Source organism: Calonectris borealis, chromosome 14 (assembly GCF_964195595.1).
Source record: "Calonectris borealis chromosome 14, bCalBor7.hap1.2, whole genome shotgun sequence".
Taxonomy (NCBI): domain Eukaryota; kingdom Metazoa; phylum Chordata; class Aves; order Procellariiformes; family Procellariidae; genus Calonectris; species Calonectris borealis.
Genome location: NC_134325.1, coordinates 21059882 through 21078135, shown reverse-complemented (window position 1 = coordinate 21078135; position 18254 = coordinate 21059882). Strand labels below are relative to the sequence as shown.

General features: G+C 49.6%; 2 protein-coding genes across 6 annotated transcripts; both read left to right on the top strand.

Moving 5' to 3' along the window:
* Nucleotides 1–48: 48 nt before the first annotated feature.
* Nucleotides 49–6379, top strand: CCDC32 (coiled-coil domain containing 32). 5 transcript variants are annotated; one of them, XM_075163651.1, is made up of 4 exons: nt 49–118; nt 520–769; nt 2997–3153; nt 5015–6379. In XM_075163651.1, the coding sequence occupies exons 2-4, from the start codon at nt 529–531 to the stop codon at nt 5151–5153; spliced, it is 537 nt and encodes a 178-aa protein (XP_075019752.1). In that variant the 5' UTR covers nt 49–118; nt 520–528; the 3' UTR covers nt 5154–6379. The 5 variants fall into 5 exon arrangements, with proteins under 5 accessions (XP_075019752.1, XP_075019753.1, XP_075019754.1 ...); XM_075163652.1 differs by having other exon boundaries at nt 106–151; XM_075163653.1 differs by having other exon boundaries at nt 106–155.
* A 10133-nt stretch (nt 6380–16512) lies between these two features.
* On the top strand, nt 16513–17841 carry LOC142088017 (prolactin-releasing peptide receptor-like). Its single transcript, XM_075162824.1, has one exon. The coding sequence runs from the start codon at nt 16750–16752 to the stop codon at nt 17839–17841; it is 1092 nt and encodes a 363-aa protein (XP_075018925.1). The 5' UTR covers nt 16513–16749.
* The last annotated feature ends 413 nt before the right edge of the window (nt 17842–18254 follow it).

Here is an 18254-nt window from a genome sequence, read left to right as displayed (position 1 = left end):
CTCCGCTGGGCGGCGGGCTAATAGGCGCCCTCCCGCCGCCGGGGGAGCGCGGCGATTGGCCAGACCCGGACGCCAATCGAGGCGCGGTGAGAAGCCGTTGCGGCTTCCCGTGTTTACGGTGCGGGCGGCTGCAGCGGTGGCGGTGGCCGAGGCGGGTGCGGGGACCGGGGCGGCCCCTCCGTGTCCCCGGGGAAGAGGCTCGGGCGGCCCCGGGGAGCGGTGGTGACAGGGGCCTCCGGGGGAAGGAAGGGGCGGAGGGGGCGCCGTGCCGGCAGGGGCAGCGCGGCCTGCCTCCCTGCGGGGTCCCTCAGGCCCCGAGGGGCTCGCTGGGTCCTTGGGTATAAATGCGACACACTGGAGCGTGTCATCGCACTTTGGAGGGAGGCCACGCTTCCCCGGCGGGATGAGAGGTCCCTAAAACATCTGGTGACGTGACCTGGGCAGAGGGGGTGGATAGGGTGAGGCCTGGGAGAGAGGGTTTTCTGCTCGGTATTCATCAGTTAATTCCCCCCACCTCAGGACTTCACGATGAGAATGATTGAGAGCGTTGACTCCGTGGTCACCAGGTCCAGCGAAGACCTCTGGGCTGAAATCTGTTCGTGTCTGCCACATCCCGACCAGAAGGATGCTAGCAATGCTTTTACAGACTCCTTCATGGATTCCTACGCTAACGGAGGAAGCCAGGGCAGTGGATCAGATGGCTCTTCCCAAACAAATCCGAAGCCCTGGGCACCCCTGAATGATTCAGAGGTGTATTTAGCATCCCTAGGTGAGTGTCTGGTAAGGGTTCGATGTCTCCATTTGCTTAGGTGCCTGATGACAGCTCTGGCTCTGTTTATGTGGCTGAGGTGACGGTGCTCACAGCTCTGGTTGGAAAGATGTCTTGCAACTATTTAACAGAGCACCTGCAAGTCCATTAGTGGAAATGAGAAGCACTGTCATAGCTTCTTCAGCTATGCTACAGAAAGGAACTTTTTATCAAGTACAAACCAAAGAATTTGGTTTTTTCCCCCAAAATAAGTGGGGTAGGGACACTGCTGTTTTTTCTCCCGAGAGCATGTAGTTCCACTGTAGTTGACTTGGGGAGGGGAAATACATTCTGAACTCGTGTGGTTTTGTGTTACCGGTATTTGTCCTATTCTTTTTATGGAATCTCGGGAGGCGCTTCTGAGTGGAAAGAGAAAGGTGAAATTTCTTTCTGTGACCTGTTTTCTGGCTGGAGAGGAGCGGGACAGGTATGGGAAAGGAAGCTCTGGTGCCTTCCCCAATCACGCCTGCTAGAATCTGTATTTTAACATGACAGATCATGCAGATCGTCTTTGCGCAATTGCTTCTCTTAATTCCTGCATAATCTATAAAGCCGTAAATTGATTGTGAACAGTGTAACACCTGATAGAAACACTTGATACGAGGGATGATAAGGTTACCAGTACTGGAGCTAACATCCTAGCGCAGCTAAGCGCTGCAGCATTTAGCTCTAAGGGCATGGAATTTACCACCCAGTTCTAAGTATTTCCTGCTCCTTCAGAGGCCTCGTTGTACAACAGCATTCAGCCCCAGGACGGATGCTGCGCTTGCCTGTTAGGAGGAAGCTTTGGGGTTCCCCTGCTCTCCAGCAGTTGGACTGCTACTTCCTCCACTCGTAGCAAAACATTCCATCTTTATGGCTCTTCTTTTCCCCTTCTTTCCCTCCTGTGGAGTTACTTTTATCTTGGGTCAGTTTGTAACCTGGTTTGCAGTGCAGCCACACACGTAGTTGTCTCGGCTTGCGTAAGAGGCTGCATGCAGAAACAGGCCAGGAGGAATGGGTGGCAGAAGTGGCTTTTTAAGCTTTTATTTCTGCTAGAGCTTCCATATTGCCTTAGTTGCTGTTTTAGACTATGATTTCTCAGTACACTAAGTAGAGCTCTTCGTATCAGATCAAGGGTCCACAGCAACAAGACATAAATAGCTCTTCTGGTATTAATTATTGCTGCAGTTCCAACTTGTTCAGAAAATGCTAGTGGATTAATTTTTACGAGCAGGTTTCAGACTAGATCTGTGTCTGTTTTCTTATAGCTAGGATGAAAGCATAACACTAGCACAAAGTTCTTTTGTATATTCTGGCTAAGTCAACGGATATATAAACCTGTTCTAATTTGTACCTGGCCAGGATTAGCGATTGTGAAATCATAGCATCAGCCTGGCAGTATGTTTGGACAGATAAGATAATTCAAATCGTCTGAATTGCTAGGGCCAGAGACTTTCAGTGACAGCTCAATTTTGCGACACAAGACAACCTCCAAAAAGCTCAACAGCTGGGCCACAGTGTTCTGAACTAGCCCAATTCAACTAATGATGGTACGCTTTTCAGTAAAAAGTGTGATTACAAGTCAATACCTGACCCAGTTTGAGGATCCTGTTAATTATAATGGGATTTTGTGACCAGAGGAATTAATGAAATTTGCTTTCTTGTAGCTTTGTGTATTGCAGCTGGATTACCCTGTCTCTGGTGAGGAGGCGCTTTTCATCATCCCCTATGGCTGAGAAACTCACAATATCACATTCTGTTGTGAGATAACCAACTAATAATACCGCTGCCTTCAATTTTTTTTTTTTCCTCTGTTTGGGCATTATTTGGATTCACACTACAATTAGTGTGATTTATATTCCATGCCAATTTGCATTAAAATTGTGGGAACTTAATGCCTGTGAGATCTGAACCCCCGTTTGTGATTTCATGGAAACTGCACAGTAGGTGTGAAAGTTATTTAAAACTCAAAAATGGGCAGTTGACTGATTGCATAAACCTTATTTCCTTCAGAAGCATCACCTAAAAAATACCATCTTGTATACATACAAGTCATGCAGACTTGAAATACAGGGGGAAAAATGACTTTTAAAATATGACTTAGTCTGGAAAAGTTAATTTAAGTTTTTTGATATAGAAGTCCAGATACTTCTTTTCTTCCCTTTCAGAAAAACATAATAAAGACCCCTCCTTTGCCTCTTTGCAGAGAGAAGACTGATGAGAATTAAAGGCTTGTCTCAAGAGGTGACCTCCAAGGATATGCTGCGCACCCTCTCCCAGGCTAAGAAGGAATGCTGGGACAGGTTCCTGCAGGAGAAGTTTGAGTCTGAATTTTATGTAGAGGGACATGACTCTGATGAGAGGTAATAAGCAACTTGATGAGAAGGCATTACCACTTACTGTGTTGGCAAACAGACTTTATTTCTTAAAAACTAAAATAAGGTTTTGTCAGGACTCGTGATAGGGCATTATGGCAAAAATAACATCTCATTGCAACTTGGTAAGGCTCTCACAGGCTTTCTGAAGCAGTTTGATAATGACCATTTGCATCGTACTAGAGGGGGACACACAGAGCATGTAGGGTTTGAACTTTCAGTGCTGTTCACCGATTTTTGCGTCCCTCAGTCTGGGGTGATCCAGCGTGGAAACAACTGGAACCTACTTGATAATTTCCCTTGTCAGATTTGGGGTAGGGCAGGAATGGAGTGGAGGAGGAGATGTCTAATCTGTCTCAGGTTGCTTTTTTTAAGGCTTAACTTTAAAAGTGAACCCCAGGCCATTCCCTGCGTCTTTGTAAGGGCCCAGTTAAGCACTGCCTCAGACACAAGTGGGATTTGAAGTTCTTAACAGGGTTGGTACCAGTCCTGAGATTAGATTTCCTGAGTGGCTCTCCCTTCCGTGCCTCTCTTATAATGCTTCTGCTCTCTCACCCTTTACCCTTTTACAGATGATGTATGAATTAAGATGAGAGTCCTTTTCTTCAGTGATCTCACATTCCCAATCACTTATAATGCTCTCCATATTTCTGCTTTCTGAGCTGACATTTTTCATGATTGCTTCTAGCTGCAAAGAAGATTATTTTTGTCCCTTGAAGAAAATCTACTTAAGCTAGTTTGGGAGTTTAGGTATGAAAAATAATCCATGTTTATAAGGAGTTTTTAGGTTCTTTCTTTGACCAGTTAACTTCAATGTGATTTATATTTAAAAACAAGCGTTTGTAGATGTATGTGCTCTTTCTACTCTGTTTTTAAAGGCTGGGAATGTTATTCATGAAAGAATTTTCCTCCCTAGAATTTGACTATGAAGTTAGAGGTCACTTCCAAATGATGCCCAAGTATTTGATTCTCACCCACCAATGTAATTAAACAAGCCTTAACTTTTGAGCACACAGATAATTTAAGGACATTACCAAGTGAAATTCTGCTCTTGTGAAAGAGCAAGAGCAAGTTAATTTTGTTGTGGCAGTATTGAATGACTTGCATCACACTTATAGAAAATGAGCATACACACACACACACTTAAGAATTATAATGTTAAACTTTTAGGCTTATAGACAGCATTTAATCAAAGATGGGGTAGATCTGTTCTGGTCGGACCAGTTATTGTGAGATCAGCTGTAAGAATTATGCTAGTATATATTTATAAACATCTATAGAATCCATAGTATGGTTAGCATTCTAGAATGTACCCATACTGCCTTTTTCTTCTTTAATTTTCTGGTGTTATTAATGGTCACACATTTTTATATGTGCTTCCTGTTTTGGTTTTGCTCCCCTCCCTTCCCCCCTAGATTTCCTAATCTTCATCACAAATAGGTAGTTGTGGGTTTTGTATGTTTGTTTAAACACGAGTTTTTTTACATCCAGCCCAGAAAGCTGGAAATTGAATTGTAGTCTTTGGCTACAGAGACAGACTAGTATTTCAAGAACGTAAAGATCAATATACCTGCTAAGGATTCTTTTCATCGAGAAAAGTTGGAGCATAAAACTTTTCTAACCACCATTTAAAGAGCCCAACTGCAGCAGAATGTCTTTGTAGAATGAAAGATCCTGCTTGCTCCTCTGGCACACAGATCAGTCTCATGATAGACCTTATGTCTGGCAACAGGAATACCTACAGAGGTGCAAGAAATACGTATTGAGGATTTTCCTGGCACTGTTTTCATACACTCCTGTGAGTTTTTGTTGCTCTCTTGTTTCACTTTGTGTCTTTGCTTTTCCTCAGCACGCTAGAACATCTAAAGCGATGGCTGCAACCTGATAAAGTGGCAATCAATACTGAGGAGGTACAGTACCTCATCCCTCCAGAATCTCAGCCAGAGAAGCAGGAGACGGAGGAGGAACCCCCAGCTGCAGAGCAGTGAGATGTGCTCCAGCCATGCCACAGAGCTGCCTCTTGTCCGAACCCTGATGAAGTTGTATCCCATGATAGTAATAATGGGGCGGGGCGGGGCGGGGGGGGGGCAAAAGTGCCAATTATCAGTCATTTAAAAACAAAAAAACCCCAACACACAAAAAAACCCAGCTCTGGACCTCCAGAGATAGTGACTGGCATTTGTTATGGACAAGAGTGGAACGCCTGTGACACAGCATATGCTGAACTGAAATTTTACTTTGATCTTCTCCCAGCCTGTAGCAACCTAATCATTCCAGTCTGAATGTGAATTGTTTGTAATTCGTCAGGAGACATATTAAACAAAAAAACCCCAGTTGTTCAGAAGCATCAGAAAACATGATGGTCTAGAGTAGAACAGATAAAACCACTGAATCAGTTTTTCTTCCTGTCTTGTACCTTTTTTATTACTCAGTTGGGCATTTTTTTTTCTTTCCTGCAAAGTCCACTGTGGTGTTTTCTGTAGACCTTCACTATTTAGGTCTGAGTTGGCCCTGAGCTGTGCCTGGAGGAAGAGACACATTTTTCACCTACATGAAGTTGGAACCCTAAAGGAAGCTATCATTTCAATCATTAAATTGATGGTATCATTGACGTTTTAACTATTTAACATTCCTCTCTATGTAAGGTACCCTCCTAAGTATCCCACTTTATTGGCCAAACTCTCTATTAGAGAATAGGCTGGAGGGGGAGCATTTTTTCTCTCATTGGTCATTTTGTATCTGTTCTTTATCTCTCCAAAAGAGGGTCGGATGAGATCCTGTATTGGGAAACCAAGAGCGATAGCCAGGGAGGCTACAAATAACTTGTTTTCATCACAAACTTGCATAAAATTATCTGACTTTAAATATGTTCTAGAATTTAATTGTTTTTCATCCTGTCTAACTCTGCAGAGGGTTATTTCCCATTACTAATCAAAGAATCTGTAATCATGTACTTACATATAAGACTGATGCTTCTTTAACCCGTGTTTTCTGTCTTGGCATTGACACTAAAGGTCGATAGAGGGAAGCAGTGTACATCTTCTGTCAGATAAAGCTAGTTAAGACAGAAATTGTAGGGGTAGTTCTAGCAGTTTAGGCACACTAGATTCATACCATGTTCATTATGTACCTGTATGAAAATACATTTTTAAAAGTAGCTTCTTTGTACACCTTCCTTGTTTCCTGTGCAATTATAAATGGTGCTATTATCTCATTCACTGGCAGCTGTTATTCTCTTGGTGCCTCTCCTTCAGTGTCATGACTCAGTGTTTGTTTCCACGATCAGCTTTATCAGGATAACCACCTACCAGGCTCACCATTCACAGAACAGTTCTCCAGTAGAACAAACACTTTTTTTGTTTTTTTAAGACTTGAGAAATACCGTGAATCACCTGAATGTCAGTGATACAAGACTTGCAAGTCTCGTGTCTTGTTGGAGGGTGGTTTTTGTCATCTTTTCAATATCCCTTTTAATTTAACTCTAAAAATAAGTCTGCTTTCCTGTACAGATACAGTGCTGTAAATCTCTCTCACCTGTGACGTCAAGCTATAACAAAGACGCTTCTGAGTATTTACCAGAAATGGTATGTACAAAGAGAAAGATGCAATTTCTCTGTCTGTACCCAGGCTATTTCATAGTCAATACATTTCCTTCTTGTGATTAGCAATGACTGTGAAGATGCTTTATATTATTTTGTCTATTCCCGTTAAAGCTATCTGAGAAAGAAATGTATTCAAAATAACTGTACTGAAACACTTACAGTTCCAGGTCCACATAACCTCATGTTTCCTCTAGAGAGGGACCTTAGGGAGAGTAGCTCTCACCATTTCATTTTTAAAAATAGCTCAGAAGCCCAAGGAAAGAGTCTGGGGAAGAATCGTTGTCCAAAAACAGAATTAGCTGAGGTCTTTGAATTTGCATTGATATTCTGGCAAGACATACATAGGTCCTTTGCTGGTTGGTTACATACATCTGTCTGTAAGATGACTGAAGAATGAGAAGGTCATCTGCCTTGGTTTGCCCAAAATATCAGCTACTCTGAGTAGCTTCTTGTGCAGGAGGATCTGTTTAAACATAGCAGGGAAGACCAGCTCTTTTGACCCTTTGCATTTGTAAAGCAGACTCTGCCTGGATGGCAGGTAAGTCCTATTGCTGCGCACGGAGAACAGGCACTGATCATTTCCATCAGGTCCAGGGACTGTCAGTAAAAAAAGAAGAGACCAGAATAAATCAGTACCAAGCAGGATGGAGGCCCGAAGGTCAAACAAATGCTTTGTGATGGAGGAGGAGAAAAGAACTAGCGCTGGTCATTTCAACGGACAAGCGAAGAGACCTTCGTGAGCAGCCGCATCCACTTCCAACAGGGAGCCTCCAGCCCCGAGGCGTGCGCCAGCTCCACTCCGAGCAGCCCCGTGTCTGTGCGGTGAACGGGTCGGCTGGCTTCCAGCGGTGCGATACCAGCTCTGCCGGCTCTGGTACGGCCAGACAGCCGAAGGAGCACGGGACAGCGTGGCGTGGTTTTGCGCAGTTGTCATGCTGGACACGAGTCGGGAAGAAATACCGGTTTTCTCTGTTTGTGGCTGTCGATTGGTAATGTCAGCAGAAGACAGTAAATTAGGTGCTGAAGCACTGCAGTGGCATGTTTTCAGCAGACTATTAAACCTGCCAAAGCGCTTATAGATTGGCACGTAATTGGAGACTGCCTTCAGATCAAGGAAGAGATCCAGCCCTGTCAATTCGCAGGCTTGTTCCAAAGGCTGGCTGACTCAGTCTAACTCAACTGGGATGTAAGCGGTAGGACTGAAAGACCTGATCTATCCGCTTAAGAACAAAAAAAAAATTAAAAAAAGTTATTTTAGAAGCACACAAGCTATTTTTTTAATCTAGTTTTAACCTAACCACACTTCTACTGTATAGAAACATTCACACTTGAGTAGTCTAACCCCATGTTGCTCAAGGAAAGGGACAAGATCCAGCGAAGGCACTACAGTATAGAGGTGGTCAAAAGAACAAGCTTTCACATGGTCCACCCTTTGGACACTGACCCAGAAGAAATTAGACTTGGGATGGGTCTAGACTTAAATCCCTATAAGAGTAGCAAGAACTCCTCTGTTAAAACCCTTAAACACTTCTTTACAAGATCGCTTAAGCTGTGAATATGTGAGGAAGCGTGATGCATCCGGGCAGTGTGTTGCACTTGGTGGTGATGCTACATGTGGTTTAACTAGCAAGGACTTCACTTCAAAGTATTATGGTTTATTCTAGGAAAAGAAAGCTGTTTAGCTCCTACCAATCAAACAAACTCTTGCTGGTACAAGCAGCATTTTCACTAGGGATTCTTTTTGCTCTCCAGCAACTCCAGCCTTCCTATATGTGGCTTACTATATGTGGAAATAATTTGCATGCTGGGAGCTGCACCAATCTAGACAAAAAGACGAGCCATTGATAACAGCACAGCAATAGAGAAACAGCAAACTATCCGTAGGTGCAGACGGGTCCACAGTAGCAGTGTCTGAAAGCATCGTGTCCAGACTGTTATGCACAGGCAAAGACCTGCTATCAAATACAGGAAAAGATTTTTCAGGTGTGAGAAACCAGTAACCACAAAAGAAACGTTAGCCCCCTCTGATTTGTATCTTTTAAAGACAACATTTTACCTTTTTCTCTGCATGAAGCAGCATTTCTCTACCCCCTTACACTTCCCAGAGAGATGGATCGCACCGGTATGGTAACACATCACCATCATCAGGCTGCCGGTAATTTGTTTTCAAGATGGGGCAAAATAAAATGACATCTAAGACAATCCAACTGCTGCCCCGTCAGAGCAACGCGAGGGCCATTGCTGCGGATATTACTGGCCAAAACGACGGCCAGCCTAACGGAGCACGTCAGGCAGCAAGGAAAGGCATGGGAGGAGGAAAAGGGGACTGGAGAACAGATGCCTCAGGCACCTTTTTGTTGAAAGCAGCACTTAAAACAGTGAGTGACGAAGAAAAAAAATAATCAGGCAATGGCTGAGGCTGATTAGTGTCTCTGTGGAATATAATTGGCTGTAAACATTCATTAAACATACCTATCAAGCACAAGCCAATGCACAAATTTAGCCCACCACTAGGATTCACACGTATCCATGGGAAAACGAGCACGGGCAGCCGCCTCCAGCGGCACGACCGCGCACGTCAAGGTCGGCTCCGTTTGTCTGTGCTTGACGTACGCTGAGAAACGCGCTCGTGGCAGTCCGAGCCTCCCCGCGCTTTCCCAAGAACTCCCACCCACCCATTCAGGGAAAAAAAAGGTGGTTCGCTGTGTACTTGAACCGATGAAGTCAATCCGATTGAAGCCTGAGCTGGCAGCACTGTGTAATGATGCTGAGAATATTCCGTCCTGCTTTTTAATTGACAGGCTCTCTAGGATCTCAGGTTAGGAAAAATTGCAACCTGCTGTGGGAGGAAGGTCTGCGCTGCGATTGCCATTTTGCAGGAAAGGTGAGGAAGACTGATGTTTTCAGAAGCGGCTTCGCGTAGTCCCCCTCCGGTTGCTCTCTGGAGATCTCTTGCAGGTGCTGGAACCTGAGATTATTTCTAAAAGCCACCCTGGTGATCAACACACAGAGAAAAGGATAAAATCACAGCAAACTCTGATTCCTGGTCATCATCTGTACGGGGTAGGATGGACACCGGGATGTCGTGGCTGATGCCTCAAGCACTGGTGCTTCAAGAAGCGTCGCCAGCTCACAGGTCGGGGATCGGGGTGGGTTGCAGCTTTCGAACCCATCACTTGTACCCATTCACAGAAGCTCCTGGTGCGGGGCAATACGAGCTTTGGAATGAGACTGACTTACCCTACAGGGTCTCTGGCAGCAGGAAAGATTACGTCAGAAAAGGCTTTTCCAGGAGAAGCACGTGCAGAGGGAAAAGCTCCTGGCATTGCCGCCGGGTTGCCCTGGCGCGGTGCGTCCGGACCCGGATGAAGCCTCCGGCTGAGTGCTCTGTCCCAGCCACCCAGCGATTCGTTACTCTGCTGTTATGTTCAAACTCCATCTCTCATCTCAAATGATCTTTCAAGAGCCTTCTGCTTTCCTTATCAGATTGTTCTGCTGTTTAAAATTAACAGCAGCTCTCGGCCAGACTGTGATATGGAGACAAAGATGATTTTCTTCCTGCTGATTATTTGGCAGGGATGAGGGCTCGCCTCTGAAGCCGGCTCTCAGCCAGCTTTAATAACACCGACCCACATCCATCAGACTGAGACAAGTTAACAGCCTTCTCTCGCCAAAAGTCATAATTTTGCAGAACTTCTCCTAGGACTGGTCTGACAATTTCCATTCCTCTTACCCCCAAAAAATTCCACTTTATTATTTTTAATTTTCCCTTACTTAACTAAGCTATGAAGGAAAAGATCCTCCACGTGGAAATAGAGGCTTCCAAGGAAAACTGAGCTGATGGGCAACGACCTGCTTTGGATCTGGCAGCCAGGTACCCCAGCCACGTTAAACAACAAGCAACCCTGGTACTATGCACTCCTTTATTATGGGGCAGACAGTAATTAATACATCTGACTTCAAGGCGATGCCTGTGGAGAAACAAAGATTTGTTTTTCCTTCTACAAGAGAAAGAAAAAAAAGAAAAGATAAAAATTACAAAGCCTCAATCTTTTCACGAGGGGCGATAACTGCTCCAAAGCAGCTTCATGACAGCGTATTTCTGAATAGCTGAGAGCTTTAAAATTGCAATGTTTGTCCTGACACTTCTAATAAAAACTTCGTAACAGTATTTTAGCTGAAAGATGATGTTTGTGGTTGGGGGAAAGTGGCTGCTTATTTTTTTTCAGGACAAACTGCAAACCCAGGGTGGATTTCTGGATGCCTGTTGCCCCTGCAGTGCCTTCATAATCCACTGCCCTGCAGTACATGACCCAAAACCTTAGAGATGCCACGGGGAATTCAGCTGCGAGGGCTGGCCAGGGAGGCTTTCCCGCCTTGCACCTGCAGACATTTTCAGCTTTGTTTTCACTCTTCATCTGCTTTGGGGTATCTCCGAGATCAACCCCTTCCCTGTCCAGCTGGGACGAGGACCCAAGTCCTACCCAGAAACCACAACCGCAAACGCCCGGCCCGCGCTCCTGCCATTCCCGAGGCAAATCCAAGCCGCTTCAGTCTGGGGAGTCACAAAAATTACATTCCAATCCTGAAAACAACACGCCGGGTTTGCTGCCAGGCTGAGCCTGCGGACGCAAACTGCCCCGTGCGGAGCCGGCAGAGCCAGCACCGCGCCCCGGGCAGAGCCGCGAGCGGGCAGGTCCGCGCCTGCGTAACGAACGGCCCCGCTGCTGATCTTGGAGCATTTTTGGCCCAGGAAAGAGAAGGTTTTCCATAGCGTGATTGCTGTGGGCTCCCTCCACGCTGAAAAACAAACCAAAGGGCACAAAGCCTTTAATCGGTGGCGATCTGCCCTATCTTAACGTCAGCCCCTCGCTCAGGTCAACAGGGTAATTATCCCCGGCTTTAATTTCAGCTCTCGTTACCACAAGCCTGTCATGACACCCTTGCATAGTGTGATGGAAATGAAGTAATTAGTAGAGTCACTGGACACTGATATTATTGTCTGCCACTCAAATCTCGTTAGGAGTCGTACAGTATTAACTTCATCTTGCTGCTGGAATCAGTATCAAAGCAATGCTCAGGTCCTCTTTTTAATCACACGATGCAACTGTGTTACAGTAATAAATGCCCAATTAAGGCTAATCTCTCCCAAGCCCCTGCTTCTGAAGTCGTTACCCGCATGTCAATCGATGGCGCGGCAATTCACTAACTTGAAATAAGCTGGAAATCATTTCTGGAAGGAAACTTGGAGTGGAAAAAACACCTCTGATGTGGCAGAGGTTGCACGAAAAGGTGGCCAGAGGGGTGGGAGAGGGGATGGAAAAGAAACGGCAGCTCGTGCGTGCTCCGAGCGGGTCCTACAGAAGGAAAGATGCGACCTGCACACAGCAGCGCCTGCGCTGCACCCTGACATTTCAGCCTCCAGCACAGGAATATCGTTTTGGGACTCTGCACCACGTTTCCTGAACGCTGCCGCTGTGTTTCAGCCCACGGGCTCTTCGTCACGCTTTGCCAAGGCCCCGGCCGCCGCCGCTCACGCCGGCAGGAGCGACGCTGCTCTCCCCGTGAATGCCCGTGTTGTTTATGAATTGCATCCTTCATCCGTGCCCCCGCGGAAAAGCCCGCAGCCACCTTTAACCAGCGGGAGAGCAAAGCCCCGGCTCGGAGACACGCGGTTAAGGGTGGCGGGGAAGGGCCCTAAGCAGCTTCGAGCAAAAGAAGGAATTCCCTGAAGTTTCCTCATGCAACATCATCTGCCCTATAAACACGCGATTCCGGCAGAAAATAAACAGATTTCCAACGCACCGCCCTCGGTCTTTTTAAGGCGAGGAGGAAAGCGAGGAGGAGGGCTGGTAGGTGCTCACGCCTGGCTCTCGGCTACGCAGCCTTCCCTCGTCCAGCCCCAGCCCGCTCGCCCCCGCTGTCGCTGTTCCTCTGCTCATTTAATTACCTGAAGTTGGTAGCGGCCGGGTACCCGGCCAGTGCCTGATACCTCTCCAGCAAAGCCTTAACGGCTCACGGTTGCCAAGAGCTTTGTGCTTGTTGCCATCTTGCACGAGGCGTGGGGCTGCTTTTGCCCCCGGCGCTCAGCGGGGTGCGGAAGGGGACACGCCACCTCTGCCACGGCGCGGCAGCGTGGGGACGTACCCACGGCGAAAAATTCGGAGCAAGAGCCTGAGCGTGGGCAATGCCACAAGCACGCTTGTGTGGCTGCAAAGCGGCTAAGGGGGCTGTTGGGAAAAAGATTCCTGGTTTTCTTCCCTGCACACCCCCAGCTCCCCTTCAGGCGGGTGCTCCCAGGAGAAGGACAGGCAGATCGGCAGCTCCAGCATTTGGTACTTACATTTTTGGGTCACCCCTTCTCACTCCTCTGCCCCGTATGCAGCGCAGGATCGGCGCAGTCGAGCTCTTCCATGGGAACAAAAGCACTTTTATACCATAACACCAAGGAGATGGAAACCCCCTCACCACCAAAGGCAGCTCTTCCCTCTCCCAACTAGCAGAACAAACCTGGTTTGGTTTTTTTCCCCACTGTAATTTTCCCCCCCCCAAATTTTGTGAAGCACTTAAATAGCTATTTCTAACTTCACTGAATTGCTTCAGCCCCACCAGCCTGCTGGGCTCTGCAGAGGACAGGGCAAAAAGAAATGTTGAACATGAATAATCCCTTACAGAAAAGGCCTGGCATGACCTTCTGTATCTAATTGGGGAATTAGTTTCACCTCTGGAAGCACCTTTGGCTGCTTTAGGCACAGCTGAAGCCTCAGCCATGCTGCCCCAGCTGCTCCGCTGGCTTTAATCGCAGTGTTTTAGCAGAGCAACAGCCCAGGCTCCACATGGGCGCTGTCAGAGCTGCCTGACCTTAAGCCCGGTTTAAAGACCTGCTCCTATGGCCCCGACTGCATGCAAAATCTCTGTTAAAAAGGAGAAAGTTCATTAAAATAACTCCAACCACCCCCTGAGGCTCTGCCCATACAGCTAACCTGGGCTGAACTGGGAATAGCACATCACTCAGGCATACACTGAATTTAAGAGAGGAAAAGTTGTAGTGACTTCAGCCATACGGATCATGCTTGCCCTAAACCCCAAAATACTCCTTTCTTTGTGAAAAACACCTTTGATCGTGGCTGGGTGATGTCCTGAGCCCATACATCCAGCTCTCTTCAGAACTGAGACTTGCAACCCAAAGGGAGTGAACATGGGTGGAGATCGATACAAGAAATGCACACCTGCCATTTTAAATCCTAACAGCTTCATCCTAAGAGCGAACAGCATATGGGGAGATTGGTTTTATTTGGTTTTAAAGACATTTACATTACTTGTAAACACACACAGGAGGGAACTGCCAAGTAATAAAAATCTAATCCTGATTCTTGCATGTCCCTAAACACACAACGTGCATTACAGAAGCTTTTTCAAGTCTCTGTGCAAAAAGCATTTCAGTGCCGAAGTTTTTTTTCCCAAGCTCTTAAAAATATCAATACTGACGGAACCTTCAAGGTAAATGCCTGTTGATTGAAAAGGTCACATATCCCTGGTGTGCCCCCGTGCCGATCCTGCAAGCACTGAGGTTCTTGAGTGCATCTGTGATAAAAGGTGACCCAAGCCATTCCTGGAAAAATGGGAAAAGCTGGTGGTTTGGGGGAGAGAAAACCAGTTGCGTGATGGCTGGCCCTGGCTCCCCTTCACATTTGGGGCAATTCTGCTGAATTTCCCAGTAGTGGAAAGCGGGGCTGGGGGATTGGCTGGACGCGGGCAGCACCCAGCACCTTTCGGGTTGGCAGTACCAGTGCTGCTCCCGGCAGGCTGGGATCCTGGCCTGGCTTGGCTTTTTCTTCTCCACCAGGAAATAAAATGCAAAATGGCATTTTTATTCCCCCACCCCGTGGCTGTGGCCTGGATGCAATTCCCCACCGCCCCTCGCTATTGCTGCCCCCGCGCCTGGCCCTTGCTGGCTCGTTGGCTGGAGCCGCTTGGTTTTGGGGACAGGCTGGTGCTGGTGTGCTCCGGGGGTTCAGCTCCGTGGGGCACACATTGTACCCCACGCCTGTGCCCCACCCCACGACTGGTGGCCCCGGGTGGCTGGGCCATGCTCGCCCCGTGGCTGGGTGCCCATCGACCCATGGCTGGACCACCCTCACCCCACCCTGCCCTTGCCCCACGGCTGGGCCACGAGCACCGTGTGGTTCGGTGCCCATCGCCCTACAGCTCGGCCACCCTTGCCCCACGGCTGCCTTCACCCCATGGCTGCCTGCACCCCATCCTGCCTGCACCCCATGCTGCCCTCACTCCACGCTGCCTGCACCCCATGGCTGCACTCGCCCCCCGCCGCCCTCACCCCGTGCCGCCCTCTCCCCACGCTGCCTGCACCCCACGGCCGCCCCCACCCCACGGCTGGGCCGCCCTCGCCCCCCGCCCGCCCGCCCGCTCGCTCCCCCGGGCCGGGACCCCCGTCGGGGCGGCCGCTGCCGGCGCCCGGCAGCTCCGCGCGGTCCCTGCGCCCGCCCCGTCCCCTCCCCTCCCCTCCCTGCCGAGGGGGCTCCCGGAGCTGGCCCCGAGGGCGGGCGGGGGCTCCCCGCAGCCGCCCCGCAGCCGCGCCGGGCGGGGGGGTGCGGCCGTCCCGCGGGGTGGGGTGTGCGCGTCCCCGCGAATACCCGGAGCGCCGAGCACCGCGCGTGGGGACGTCCTCTTCCTCCGCGGCTTAAAAGCTCAGGCATCGGCGCAGGAAAAAGAAAAACCAGCACAAAAACCCGAGCGAAAGCAAATGTACGCAAGAATTGCGGCTGCCGGAGGAGTCCGGTGAGCAGCAGCCCGCGAACGGAACGCTCCCCGCCGTCTCCGCGGGACACTGGCGGGGCAGGGACCCCCGGCCCCCGCGCAGGTGGGTGCGGGAGAGAGACCCGGCGGGTGCGGGGGGTTGGCTCGGCCCCGGGCCGGCCATGAAGCGGAGTATTTCTTCTTTAAATTTATGACCGCATTGGCTTCGCGGCTGCAAGTGTCGATCCGGATTTTGTATTCCCAGCCCGGGCAGGGGGACCTGGACCCATGTTACCGCATGCACGCTGCGTGTGCGGCCGTGAGGTAGAAAACCATAATATCTCTCAGTTAATTATGGGGGCTACTTCATTAATGCTGTTTCCCCCCAACTGGGGAGAAGACGACTGTCCAGGTCCTGGTGAGGGGGATGAAATGTTAAATTTGACAGCGTGGGGTCCAAGAGGAGGGTCCTGGAGGGTGATTCTTCATTTCCTTACACTTTCTGCTGGAATATATTTGACATCACCCCCCTTGTGCTGCTGTTTTGTGGACGTGCCCAGGGAGCCACACTCTTCCTTCCATCGCGGTCGCTACAAGGGAAGGCAGGAGAAAACCACCCGGGGCAGGAGAAGCCCCAGCGCCATGGGTGGTGGAGAGAAAACCAATGGGGTAAAGTAACCCCACGGGACGGGGGAATGGTGGGGTGGGCTGGGACGAGAGAGACGGGAGGGCACGGAGATGGAGAGGACCCTTCTGCCGAGCCGGGTGGCCGGAGGGCAGCGGCAGGGCTGGCAGGTCGGGATGGAGCTGGCAGGGGAAAAATGAAAAGCAAAAAATGCAGGAGTGCCTTTTATTTCTGCCTTATGTCAGCGCAGCTCCCAGGTTACTCTCCAGGAGCTGCTGTCCCTGTCCTGCTGCTCCAAACTGGCAGCTCCCCGCAGGTCTGCACCCGGCTGGTTAACCATTTCGTAGCTGGGTTCCCCGTTTTCTCCGTACCGGAGCTCCGCTGTGTCTGCCGTGGGGCACGTTCACTCTTAAAAAGTCACAGCGTCTTTTAAGTCAGCCGGTGCATCCCTACGGGTCTGTGCAAGAGGACCTGGACCCTGGGGACGGGTTCTTCTGCCCAGAAGTACAACCAAAGCAGGTTTCCTTCCCCTTCAGGGCTGACGATCTCATCTCTGACTTCAAGGCGTGGAGAAGCAGCATCAGCCGCAGGAGAGACGGCATGGCTCACAGTCAGCTGCCCAACGACTCCTGGCAGAACGGCTCAGCCCCTCTCTTCACCGGCCTGGATCTCCTCCTGGAGCTGAAGCCCCTCTTCATCCCGCTCTACGCCACGCTGGTGGCAGTGGCGTGCACGGGGAACCTCTTCCTCATCCTCCTCATCGCTCTCACCAAGAAGCTGCACTGCACCACCAATTTCCTGATCGGGAACCTGGCGGCAGCCGACTTCATCATGTGCCTCACCTGCGTCCCCCTCACCGTCTCCTACGCCTTCGAGGTGCGGGGCTGGCTCTTCGGGATGTTCATGTGCTACTTTGTCACCTTGATGCAGGCTGCCACCGTCTTCGTCTCGGTGCTGTCCCTCACCGCCATCGCCATCGACCGGTACGTTGTGGTGGCGTACCCCATTCGCAGGAGGATAAGCCGCAGGTCCTGCATCTGCCTCGTGGCCTGCATTTGGTTACTCTCCATCATGGCCTCTGTTCCCACGTCGTTGCACACCCACTACTTGGATCTCAACACCATCGGCCACGACATGATCATCTGCGAAGAGTTTTGGAAGCACGAAGAGAAAGAGCGGCTGCTGTACTCGTGCTTGATGCTCCTCTTGTCCTACATGCTCCCACTTTTGGCGGTATTGGTCTCCTTCTGTGCCATCACCTACCACTTGCGGAGGAGGAACGTCCCGGGCGCTGCCTATCCCTGCCAAGACAAATGGACCAAAACGAAGCGGAAGACCTTCCGGGTGCTCACCGTCTCGGTGGCGTGCTTTGCTATCTGCTGGCTGCCCCTCCAGGTGGTGAACTTCATCAGAGACATCGACGAGGAGTTCACCATCCTGGACAAGAGGTACATCAACGTTATCCAGGTCTCGTGTCACCTGATTGCCATGAGCTCTGCCTGCTACAACCCTTTCATCTATGCCTCCCTCCACGACAAGTTCTGGTTCCACCTCAGCAGCTACTTCTACCGCAAGAAGAAGAGCTCCAGCATTATGTCCTGCAAGGCTTCTCGATTCAATACCTGCTCCACCCTGGCAGATGCTCCTACCGGGATCTCGGATAAGATAGCTTTGCAAACTAGACTCTCTTAACTGAAGGACCCCAACAGATCAGTTTTGCTTTTGGACCTGGTGTGCGCTTTGCTTTCGGCTGGACGTAGGAGCTGGTTGCTGGTCGTGGGGGTATGTTGCTGTCCCAGAAGAGGTCTCGTGCTTGGCAAGGAGAGCGAGCACCAGGGAACAAACCGATGGGCTTTGTGTCCTCGAGGAGCAACTCTTCTGAGCAGCTCAAGGATGTTTTGTTCTTTGGGGAAAACAAACCGGTGCAACAACAAACACCGCAGCCAGGCGAAGGCAGAGTAATTCGGAGCAGGACGAACCTGCTGGCCCACGTACAGACACGCTGGAGCAGCGGGAGGTGTTTCCACCCGACCCAATTCAAGAGACAGCGGGAAAGATGTGAGTGTCAATGAAACAACGGTTGCTTGGCTCGTTGAAACAGAACA

Excerpts from the sequence above, each read along its gene's own strand:
- CCDC32 (XM_075163651.1), top strand. The coding sequence starts at position 529 with ATGAGAATGATTGAGAGCGTTGACTCCGTGGTCACCAGGTCCAGCGAA. Across the intron at positions 770-2,996 it reads GGTGTATTTAGCATCCCTAG|AGAGAAGACTGATGAGAATT; the intron begins GTGAGTGTCTGG and ends GCCTCTTTGCAG. Across the intron at positions 3,154-5,014 it reads GGACATGACTCTGATGAGAG|CACGCTAGAACATCTAAAGC; the intron begins GTAATAAGCAAC and ends GCTTTTCCTCAG.
- LOC142088017 (XM_075162824.1), top strand. The coding sequence starts at position 16,750 with ATGGCTCACAGTCAGCTGCCCAACGACTCCTGGCAGAACGGCTCAGCC.